Below are 12,834 nucleotides of genomic sequence, written 5' to 3'. Positions count from 1 at the left end.
TTCAACGGCAGTTTCGTTTTTGGCGGTCAAGAAACGAATAACACTACGGACTTCGCAACTGGCGGCAGATCGCAGTGGAGTCTCCATGATGTTTGGGCAGCAACTGACTGAGAAGCGTGACAATGGGCCAGTGACCGGCGCACCTGTTGCCAACCGAACCGCGCTACATATCCCCGCCCACAGCTGCACGCTGTGTTACGTACGCGTCTTTTTACAGAACAGGGAAACTTACTTTTTGGATACCCCTCGTATAATTTTAGATATTTGCATGTGTTATTAGGATATAACTTCCTGCTGAAACAGAAAACCATTATTAATTTTTAAATGGCTATGAAAGCCATTAATGTTAAAGCAAATTCAGAAATTACATTCTTGTCAGTACACAGAAACATTCTATTCAACAAAACATTGTCTAGACATAAAAGATAGCTTGTAAAAAAACAAAAATGTTAATAAATTATTTGTTATGAACGGATTATAAATAATGGAGTAAATGCATGTTTACTACTCTCATGCAATCTATTTATCGACTTAAGTCTAAGCTATCTTGTTACGTATGATTGCATGTATCACTCTATATCCTTAAAACTATCCTCTACACTGTAATGTCTGGCCAAGCCAGACTGAGGTATCAACACGACTACAACACGAGACAGGCACAACTTCACACTAAACACACACCACCTTTGTTTTTTCAAGAAAAAGCCCTCCTACCGAGGTGCTAACTTCTACAACCGTTTGTCTGAGGAAGCTATCAGTGAGAAACCTAAGGATATCATTGACGCAGTGGCTGCTTGAAAGATTCTTTTACACACTGAACAAATTTCTAAATTAGAGGACTCCAACAAGAAGATAGAAGAAATAACAAGATATGTAATCATTTACTAAAGCTCTAACGGTTGTTTATTGTATTCGTTTTATTGTATTTTTACGCAATACTATACTTTAAGTAAATGTAAATAAATACGATTTGATTAACTAATTGCGTAGGAAGTGCCGCTGTATTAAGAACTGTCGATACCTTGAAAGCACTACATACGAATATCGAGGTATTCAGGGACTCACTAAGCTAAATGTTGCTTATAGCCAAAGAGCTTCAAATAACCCGTTTATGTTACCTCTTTGAACAAGTAGGTGTAGAAGCGCTGAGCAAGGTTGCCAGACTCCATGAAAAACACACTGCGTAGCACTGTGAAATGTTCTTGGAGACTGTATTGCTGTCGTAATGTCTCGGTAACCAAACGGGAAGCTATTTTGTGCCGAGAAGAGACCAACTCCATTTGAGTCTCCAGAACACTATGCACCGACATCAGACCAGCCAGGCTTGTTCTGTAACAGAACATTGCAAATTATTGGAAAGAATAATATGTTTTCAGACATTTGCCATTGTTATATGTTACAAAATGTATAACGGAACATTTTGAGGATTGAAATCTATCCTCTGTGTTAGGTGTGAGTATAATTAGTTTATAAAAAAAAAAGAAAAAAGAAGAGAAAGAAAAGGGGTCAAATATATCCAAAAACTACTCTAAGAGTCTAGACAGGAGACAATGAACCCAGGTGTTGTCACTGCACAAGATGTAAGTCATGAGCACGAAAAGTCAACACAGGCGAAAGTGGGATACTAACTAGAAAATCAATAATATGTTCACCTGTCCTGGAGTGACGTGAAAGAATATTATTCAGAAAATGATTTTCTAAATGATGCAACCTTCACTGAATAAATTACGCTCCAACTATTTCAAAACTTTTTAATGTATATATATTAGTTCCACTGTATTTATTTTATCATTCATTATTTTTAAATGTGTTTTATGTTTTGTAAATTATTTTTATTTTAGGATAAGAATAGCTGTACATCTAGCTTTATTTAATGTCAATATGAATAAAATTATAACCTGTATCTGTACAATTAGAATTTAATGTTTATATATATATATATATATATATATATTTATACATTTTATTTCTTTCTTTATTTAAATATATGGATTTATTTCTTTACATACACATATACATACATACCTAGTGAAAACAGCATTTATGGTTCAGTTAATCTGCTACATAATTTCTGTATAATTAAAAATAATATGGGAAAAGAGCCTACATGGGCCTTAATGGCCTGTGCGTAGACTCGAGAAATGGGAATATATACATATGGATCGCAGTTTGTGTGATTAATATTGATTATTTATCAATGATTTATTAATTATGTTTATAATTTTTTTAAGGTTAAGTATATTTTAAATTATATTGACGAGTTACCTGTTCATCACCTGTAGATCTTATCTACTACAATTATAAAATGTTACGTGACAATAAATTTCTGTTTTCTGACGTGTGATAGTGCTCTTGGCTTCTCGTGCTCGTGACTTGTGCGTGACAAAAATCAGTAATGCTAAGATTTATCAGGTGAGTTACCCGAACACAGGTTCAGCAGTTGGAGTAGTATCATGGTCTGGTGCATGCTGCGTATACAGGGCCTTGGTCAACAAGGGGTTGGTGTCTGTCAGTGCTCTCATAGTCTGGTCGTACATAGCCTGCTCGCTCAACTGTCCTAGGTAATTGGGTATTTCCTTGTCACTCTTGGTTGTTTTCTCTTCTTGCTTCTCACTCACCAGTGTCTCCTGCAATTACAACACTACATTGTGAGTTCAGTAGTATTTTTACTCAACTATATATTTCAAACTTCCTAAAGATTGTCTGTCGCTGTTAGTCTAAGAAGAATTCCTTAAACAAAGAAGTCTGCATCACTTATTTTGAAATTTTTAATACTGAATGATTCTTTTTCACTAAAATTGTTATTTTGTAAATACAAACAGTTTCGCTCAAGCTAAAACCATTTCATAATTATTTTTAAAGATCTTCGAATTTTGACAGTGAGGAGCTTATATATAATGAAAATCCTGATTCAAACTTACAAAAGTGTGCAAAGCAAACCAATTTCCAACATAATCATTTTACACAGAACATTAATGCTATTCCAGTCCCAATACACAAAACTGCCCAGTTTAAAATATCATTTTCTTATAACATCCAATATTTTTTCAATAAATTACCAATAGCAGATTGGAAGCAGATTCCAAAATTAAATTCTTTAAAAGAGTCATTAAAGAATTTTTGTTGGAAAATAAAATATATACATTTGATGATTTTATGCCGGATTCACCAGGAACCTGTTAAGAGTATACATATTGACTCCATGATGTGCCATACTTAAAATTATTTTCAAAATTTAGTATAATTGTAAGATTAAATTAATTTATATTAGTATTTAGGTTTCTTATCTATTTGACGAGCCTTATAACAATGTAAAATGTTCTCCTGGGCTAATAAAAAATTACATTTCATTTCATAATAAGATTTAGAAGTATTTAATGAGTAGTTTGTGGAGTCATCTGTTTTAAAGACTCCATTTTCAGTTATTTTTTGTGTTTATCTATTGTAGGGTATCCAGTACTGAGTCAAATAAGTGTTTTCAAGAATGAAGTATAAATTTTTAATTTATTCACATTCATCGCTCATTATTATCACCCATTTATAACCATGCAGAAATATCAACATGTCCAAGTATTTATTTCAACACAAATGAATGAAGGATGAATGTGAAGGAGGAGATTATGATGAGTGCAGGAGGTGAGTATGATGTAACCCTGTTTTCTGCTGTGATGACATATTTCCAAGTATGTGGCACTAACTATTAGCGCAATAACAACAGGCTGCCACGGGAGTCTTAGAATCATATGTGTAGTCTGAATCAAGAAAATTCTGTTCATCATTAAAAACCAAAAACTTCTCCACCTATTATGTACCATGACCATAGATCTCCAATGAGTACCATGATCTATCATTCTGTCTTATAGTACTACAACTAGAACTTTAATTTATTTTGGCATTCTACACATTAAATTATACAGTCTTCCATTAAAAAGTTCAAAAGCAACTTAACAACTTAACCTGACATCTTGCATTAACATGTTACTTCATATTTTCTCACTAAGAAACTTCTTACTTTCTTACTTCGGTGCTCTAGAACATTGGTAATTAAAGTTACATGACATTCAATGATTTTGTAGTGGTTCTGGAGATGGGGATTCAATTCTATTCTTGTATTGTACAATAAAATTTGGCAGATTACAGAGTGTAATTCAAATTGGTGTATTGTCAATGCAACCACATTTAATTGTGCGAGCATAGCAAATAATTAGTACAATTCACTTCTCGAAGGGCTAAGTGCACAAAATATAAGTTTTAGTGTACATTAATTCAAATACCTTTTTGAAAACTGCTTTTCGTAAGACATTTTACAATTGTTGGTAACTTTTATGAACACAAATTTATACTAGCCATAAATATTCGTGGATTGTCAATTATTGCTTACTAAGTAATTTATAGGTGTATCTTGTGAAATATGTACTTACATTGCTGTCAGTGCCAAAGAGCAAGTCACCAGTCTGCGTATCCAAGTCAACATCTGTAGTCTTGGCAGAGTCTTCACTGGTCTCTTCACCACTTGAACTGTCCTCGTGAGAGCAACTCGTTTCCACAACAACATCTAATGACTTCACTGATAGTTCTACTTCAATATTTTCACTCAGTCTTTTAATTTCATCATACACATTTTTAGTGAACTCCTTGAAAAGGCAACCTGAAATAAACAGTAAACTTAAAACAATAAAACTCTAATCCATTTTTAGATCTTGTCAACACAAGACGTAACACCCTTTTCATTATTTACATTAACAATTTGAAATTAAAAATGTTTTACCATTTTCACTAACAATACAAATGTAACAATCAAAACTTATTTGATAAATAATAAAATAGAAGAACTAACAAATTGTTTTCAATATTAATATAAATATTAAAGACATCTACAATTTAAATGTCATAAACACATGTACCCACTTTAGGACAGCCGGATTGCTAAGTAATGTACATCCGCCACAGTTGATGTATTAAGCACATTTGTTACAAAAAGTGAGGGCTCTGTCACGTAGTGGTAACATATTTAGTGGGCAAGTGAGAGATCCGGGTTCATGTCCTGGCGAAACAACTGTTTTTTGTGAATCAATGTTTATTTAAACTACTGATGTGTCGAATCTCTACTCCATCGAATCTTCAACAAAGATTCGTATTTGAGAATCGATCGATGGGACTCGACAATCAAATCTACGGATCCACAGTGCCATGAATTATCTGCTGATCGACAGTACACAAATTACCAATTGCTATAAACGTGTTCTGCCATACTTTTTTTCAAAACCTTTAAATACATAACCTAACTAACAAATGATGGTACTTTTGTAAATAATAGTTTTCTTGCAGTTAGCATTTCCCATATTTATTTTCATACATTCCTGTGAGTCTGCTGCGTTTTTTTTGTTGATAAATTGAAAATTTTGTAAATGTGTTTATGTGACAAATCATTTAAACAGAAATTTACTACAGATTAAAAATTTGTTGGTTTCACTGTTTTACCTTTAAATTTGTAGAAAATACCAGGATTTATATAAAACAACGATTTTATTGTGTTTTAGCCCACTATTCTGAAACGATAAAATATTTTTGAAAACAAACTTCACCATAATGTTTTTGCTAATAGAGCTTTAATAAAATTTGCCATATTTACATTTTAAAATTTTGAGAGTCGAATCCGAGACAGACTTTTAGTTTTAGCATATTCTGTAAATTTGATGAAAATTTAGATTCACTATATGTAATTAGGGGAATTGATTTTTATTATAACTCAGATCGCTCTCCTAATACTTACGTTTACCTTAGCTGACTCACCCTGTATAATTTTTTCTTCTCACCTTTGTTATGAACAATGTCCCTCAACTCTGAAAGTTTATTCAGCTGACTGACCACTTCCATTGTGTTGCCAGCATCTCTCACCAAGATCACCAGTTTGCTCAGGAGAGGCACCGGAGACACGCCACATTTTCTCATCTCCTGCTCATACGGCATCACCTCCAGGACACCTTCCTTCCTATAATTTATATATAATCTAATTCCTGTCAAGATCATAATTTACAATTTCACAGTTTACTCATCAAGTCCACTGGAGTCACAGTCACATCTCCTTATCTCTGGTTAAAGTTCTCATAGATCTACTGCATCTCAGCAACTGAATCTGTACGCCAGAACTTAAAAAAAATCAATTTGTAACAAATCAACCTTTTTTGTAATTAATATGTTTCTCAATTGACTCACAATTGCATATGTAGTATTTTTTTGCCACCATCTAGACCAGCAACAAAATATAGAATATTGCCATTCCGATGGGATTCTACACAATTGGGACGGGAAAACAAAAAGGGTTATATAAGCCCCCCTAAGTAGATGATGACTGACACAATCAAACTGTGGTTTTTATGTATGCAAGCCCTAAAAATTCAGGATCACGATTCTAGAAAACCAAATACTATCAAAACTGGATCTTTTTAATGGATACTTTTCTGTGGGATCGATCTGAGTAAACAATTGACAAACAGTGATGGTATAATTAAAGACCCATAATGGGTATCCAAATTTGACCAGTTCAAACAGGCCCAGAACGTGAACTGAATATATTTTGATCAAAGAATTTCACCCTTTGTACTAACTTAACGATACAATTTTAGACCAATAGCTAAATAATATTAATCAAAACATTATTACAGCCTTTTTTAAACTATTTGCATAGCTGTAGATTAAAATAATTGATGTCAAGGGGTAAAGAAAAAGAATAAAAAAGGTTTAAACTTAAAATTACCTTAAAATATAGAATATTTCATAAGAATAAAAACAGTTTACCACTATATAAGAAAATGGTGGCCATTTTTTAAACTGGTCAATACTTTATATTATTGAGAAAATAGTAGGTAAAAAAGTTTACTGTATCTCTACCGATTTCAAAGATTCCAATGGTGGCACCCTTCGTAAAAATCTGTATAAGCTCTGTCCAGAGCAACACTTTTATAAAACCTTTCGTGTATATCCTTTTATATTCAATTTAAGTACAAATGTACTTAAATTATTGTGAGAACATCATTTGTTAGTACCTGATGACAAGAAATTCCTTGCGCCAGTCATCTAGCCTGCCCTCTGACAGCCAAACATCGATGATGTCCAGATAAACATGAAAACTATGCATGAAGATGTCCAGGGTGGCGGCCAGATAAATATGGTTACTAGCTTCCAACATAGCCTCATATAGCACCGACAGCAATCTAAACAAACCAAATAAAGCCTTAGCATTTGAAAGTCATTATTGTTTTTGTACCTTTAAACTTATTTGGAAAGCATGATTAATTTGATGTAGCCTGTTAAAAGTATTAATTATGAAGAGCGTGTACTACAATTAGACAATGTTAATTTCTGTTTTTAGTATCAAACTAATTTCTTAAGTTTATTATTCTGTTGGTGAAAATTAAACGTACGGCATGCATAATAAGTGGAAATACGCCACTATAATCAATTGTGTACTACAAGGTATATTTTTCAAATGAAGTACCTTTAGAAATTGTATTATAAACAAGTGTACAATTTCATTTTTATATGAAGGCCAGTAATTTTCTCTATCATTCCAATATGTTTAGACACTTATCATATCGTACAATCAACTTTTGAAGCCCTATTTCAAGTCTGTTACTTGATTTGACAAATAAAGTTACATGGTCATTTTGATTGCATCATCATAGAGGTGGCACTGGCAACCCAGATTCTTCTTCAAGTGTAGACTATAGTCTCACTGAGTGCTAAACGTTTGGTTTTCTGCACTTTAGGTAACATTTTTGATTCCCAGTATGAGCAAAAATCACTATGTAACATCAAATTTATGCAGCGTCTGTCCTCTCTCTATCAAAGTAGTATACTTTGGCCGTTGCTGGGACAGAGCACCCGAGACCGGTTCTGGGACAAACCGTGTGAGACCGAATCTGGGACAGATTTTTTAGAGAGCGACTAAGAGTGTGAGTACGGGTAGTCAGAACCGCGCCGCGCGAATCACCACGCATGTCATCGCTGTCCCGCCACCGCAATTTTTTAGAGAGCGACTAAGAGTGTGAGTACGGGTAGTCAGAACCGCGCCGCGCGAATCACCACGCATGTCATCGCTGTCCCGCCACCGCCACCACGCGTTTTTATTTACCACAATTGTGAGTATGTATGTGTTTGTGATTTACTGATCAGATCTAAATAGACGATGTTGTTTGCATGGTTGTTCTGGAGCAGTTGGTTGTTTTGGTCTACAAGTGTGATTGTGATCTGTTGAATCTTTCGTAAACCGCTCCGAAGAGGTATGTAGTGTTTTTCTTGAGGTGATTGAGATATTTTGTAGCCGTGTGGTACATTAGGGGAAAAGGAGTAGAGGATTGCTGTCTCCAAATGTTTGTGAGAGTGAACATCATGATTGACAAGACTGTTGTTGACAATATTGCAGTGTATCTCGATGACATCAACGGCTCTGAGATTCGGTGGATTCGATGCAATTACATTTTCATTTGAGTTGAAGTAAGACGATTCTTTTTGTAAGTTTGTTGCATCAGATTTTTCAAAACCTAAGAGATCACTAACGGTTTTATCCAAGTAGAATTTAATTGGAGAATTAATTGATATTTTGTCACCGTCTTTAAAGATCTTGAAATCGTCAGAATTTATACTAAGATTCAACGATTGTATGTAATCTCTGAAACTCTTTTCAAGTTTTTCAATGGTCCAGTAACCGCATTGGAGTATCAGTGGTTTCGGAATGAAATGTATTTCCAAATCCCAAAAATAGACTTTTGCATGTTGCAACAAGTTGTATATGTTGTTCTCAGAGTAAAATCCAACAAGAGCCATATAATACTCTTCGTTTGGATCCAAGTGGATGGGGTGTTCTAGATGGAGAGTCAGTACAGACTCAGTTCCAGTTAGTTTGAGTAATGGCATGGTTGCAGTTTTTTATATACTTATAATTCTATACAAGTTTTAGATGAAGTTGCTACCATCATGGAAGTCTTCAAAACCTCTTTCCATATATTTTTTATTTCGTTGTTGAATTTTTTCTGCATGATGTATATCTTGCCTTCTAATTCACTCAATTGAACTTTGACAACCACATCATATGGCTCCACTGCTTTGCTCACTTGACCAATTCTCTGGTGGTTTTTCAGTAGGAAGCTGCCCCATATCTTTTCACCATTTACGGTACTAGTGGGGACAATCTCGATCGCATTTATTATTTTTTCCGATTTTACCAAATGCGATTCCAATAATTTCTTGACTTCGAATAAATCTTGTGAGACTTTTGATACATCACTTGCAAGCTCAATTATCTCGTTAGGAGAAGGGTCTGAATTGGGTTGAGTTGGTATTGATCCAATTTCAATTTCTTCTCCAAATCTGTTGAAAATAAAACCACGGTTTCCATGCATTTTTATTGTTTCTTATACTACGAAGAATATGTTCCCAGTCCTCACCAGCTGAATCTCGTCGTAGAACCTCCAGGCACAGATGTCCACAGATAGGAGGATCGTCAAACCCCTGAATACGCTCTGAGTTATAAACCAACCCTTTTGGCCCCAAATACCTGACTACTTCTATTGGAGGATTGACATCACCATATGAATCAAAATAGAATTTCTTTTCACCACGTTTCACATAACACGTCCAGTGAGTACCACCAGATGAAAGGTCACCAAGATTTACTATACCGCGTTCGATATTTGTAGGTTTGTCTGGAAGTAACTGTCGCATGAAAACACCTCTAAACTCATTAATGTTTAATATACCTGCTAATTTTTCTATTTCACCAAGAGACAGCGGGAAGATCTCTTTTTTTTATTCACAGACAACAATGCATCAAGCTTCCGACCAATACGACGTTTCAACCCTCTACCCGTAGGGTCTTTTTCAATAATGGTGTCCAACTCCTCATCGACTAAACTCTTTAACCAAGGTATAAATTTTTCTCTCAGTAAAGGAGCCAACTTTCTTCTTATTAATGGAGAGATGAAGCGTTTACCTCCAGGAACTGACGAATCCACCATTTCCATAATTTCCTTCAAAAACCCTCCTTGTTTATTAGATACGAGTTGGTTGTAACTTAGAAGCAATTGTAAACCTTTTTTGTTCTTAACAGCTCTAGAAACGGCTTTGTGTTGCTCTCCAGAAAGAAGTATACGATCACTTCCGTGAGACAGCTGTTCATTAGATAATCTGATTACTGTAGGTTTCCGTCTTTTGTACGCTGTACGAAGCTTACGTTTTTGAGCTTCGGATAGCCGAACTGTATAATTATGCTGACTTTCCATTCTATACGCTTTCTTATATACAAAACACTGACATGAAAACAATAATTGCCGCCTACTAATGAAAAAAAAAACATTTTTATTTTACTTTTTTTTGTTTTTTGTTGTTTTTTTTATTTGTTTTTACAGGAATTTGATTATGTTTCGAGTAATGTCATATGAGAAATGTGCCTCAGATACAACAACAACATATGCTGTGGTGCCGCTACTCCCCTGTGGAGATGCAATAGCTTTTACAAAATCTAATTCAATCTGAATGTCACTTCGAGATCTGTCTGTTGTTGGTTGATGTAGATGTGTGTCAATTACAACCAAAGGTGAGTTATCAATAAATTCTTTCAGGTTTACTAACACGTTATTGTCTCCGAAGTTTATTTTTCGGAACCCTAGGTACTGATCGTACATGATCCTGTATATACCATTAGTAATATCAAAATTCTGCAATTCCTGAGGGTACCTTTCTCCATTAATTTTCACAGACACATTTTTGATGTTGCAGCTGTCAAATCTACTGGGATCTTTTGCCTGGGTGTTTGTTCTGTTTGTCTGAAGTGCGATTATAACAAATCTAGGATTGTACACATTTCTGTAAACACTTGTAATATCGAAGCTGAATGATGAACCGAACACCCCTCTTTTGTCGATGCATTGCCATTGAAAGAAGTTGTAGACTAAAGCATCCTTGTCACTCAGATGTTTCAAACCATCAATTAACTGAATTTTGGAAGTGCTGGTATAATCGACTATGGGGACTCGTAACACAAACGACTCTATCACAATTTTCCCATCGCCAGGATCCGTTGCTGTGGACCCTGCCCCTTTCCAGTGAAACAACGCATCATTATCTTCATTCCTAGTAAATGTGATTTCAAAACCTCCCTTGTACATCGGGTAACGTAGGTGGTCAAAGAACCCTAATCCTAAATGCCCAAGTGTGCCGAGTGCTTCAAACTTCCCACCTCCTGTAAACGATGATGAGAAACCACTACTTGAGAGTGTTTGTTTTTCAGTGTTACTGTAACTAACAATCCCCTTTATAGTGCTGGTTATGCCGGGGAGTTCTACTGTGTCGATCAATGTATTGTGTTTCCTCAGCTCTATTCTTGAAAACAAGAAGGCCGCGAAGTTGTCTACCAGTTTGACGGTAGAGTTAGTTTGATAATCAGATCCATCAGATTTTTGCACATACTTTCCTTGAATGTGGTACATTATGCGTGAATCATAAAATGCGTCTCCATGATCCAGTTTGAATGTTGTATTGTTGTTGGGTGCATTGAAGTTGAGCTCTGAAACTGGCATTGCAGTTCTATACTCACTTCTTGCTATACCGCTCGAAAATTCAATATACAGTTTCTCCATCACTGGTTTTACCACTGATCACTGTTCTATTATATCCTCTCTTATATATAGGGTAAAAAATATTTGCTTTCATTGCTTTATATATCTGATGGGTAGATACATCCTGAAGTTCCTAACCCCATACCGAGTTTACGTTTCAACCACATTCCTCCTGTTGTTGCTAGACCGACCATACGCTCATTCAAGTCAGCATCATCTGAGGTAACCCTCTCCCAAGCTTTCTTTTGTAATATTTTGTCCGCCTCCCACCTGTCTTCTGTGTTTTTATGATCCCTATACCATATATCATGCTTCTTACAAGCTTCATCGAGGGGATTAATTCCCTTATCTCCCCTAACAAGTCTCTTGTCAAGCTGGGTGCCGGGCCCACAGTAGTTGTACGTATCAAGATTCCAGTTCTTGGGCGCATGTAACTCGAATGGTAACTTGTTAATGATGTCGTTCAAAAGCCCTTTACCTTCTATAACATGTTCAGGCAAAACAGACAAACATCTGACTAGGTACTTCAACCCTTTAGGTGTAGCAATTAGGTCTTCCATTTCATCGTGAAGGAAATCAACTACAGACAGTTTTTCATTATGAAAGTTGTTGTTTCCAGCTTCTTCCTGAGCTTGAATGTAGTGTAACCTGTCAATGAGGTCTTTGAAGTTCTTTATGTACTTATATTCGACCGGACTTTCATTGTAAACCTTTAACCCTGAACCAATTGTTGCCACTTTTCCATTCACCAACTCATCCCAAATAGGTTTTATCATATGTTTCCACTTTAGTCCTTGACTTGATTTGGGACGATTACTTTTGGGATTGTTTCTTTGGAAAAGCGAGTTTGTCCTCACCAATATGTCCTTGTAAGAGTTCCAGTCTTCATCGGTGTACAGATCCTTCTCTACTATATTGTTTTTCGTCAACAATCTCCAAAGACCCTCAGTCCCTTTGTATTTCTTTTGAGAGCTGACTAATATAATGTCATCATAATCAAATGTAATCGGTTCGGAACCGATCATCGGCTGCTCTAGATTTTCATCGTACCAAATACCAAACTGTTTGTCGTTGGATTTTGGAAGGTATCGGGCTCCTAGAGAACCAAGTGTTACTACTTTAGAATCCATCAACTGTTTCATCGATTGCTCTTGAGGTTGTACTTCTGCCTCATCATCGTAATCTACATCCTCAAACGTTCGACGATCTGATGCTTGAG

The 12,834-nt window shown here is 35.4% G+C and overlaps 1 protein-coding gene across 2 annotated transcripts in view; it reads right to left on the bottom strand.

The window, feature by feature from the left end:
- Positions 1-12,834, bottom strand: part of LOC124361929 (gamma-tubulin complex component 5) — a 55,196-nt gene that overhangs the window by 18,460 nt on the left and 23,902 nt on the right. For both annotated transcript variants that reach the window (XM_046815994.1, XM_046815993.1), the window contains exons 8-12: positions 7,047-7,214; positions 5,817-5,992; positions 4,422-4,648; positions 2,422-2,627; positions 1,119-1,329 (exon numbers count right to left, since the gene is read on the bottom strand). In XM_046815994.1, coding sequence (XP_046671950.1) covers positions 1,119-1,329; positions 2,422-2,627; positions 4,422-4,648; positions 5,817-5,992; positions 7,047-7,214 — 988 coding nt within the window. The remainder of the gene's footprint in view (positions 1-1,118; positions 1,330-2,421; positions 2,628-4,421; positions 4,649-5,816; positions 5,993-7,046; positions 7,215-12,834) is intronic.

Source organism: Homalodisca vitripennis, chromosome 5, assembly GCF_021130785.1.
Source record: "Homalodisca vitripennis isolate AUS2020 chromosome 5, UT_GWSS_2.1, whole genome shotgun sequence".
Classification (NCBI taxonomy): domain Eukaryota; kingdom Metazoa; phylum Arthropoda; class Insecta; order Hemiptera; family Cicadellidae; genus Homalodisca; species Homalodisca vitripennis.
The sequence above is the reverse complement of the archived record's forward strand: the minus strand, read 5'-3'. Positions and strand labels throughout refer to the sequence as shown.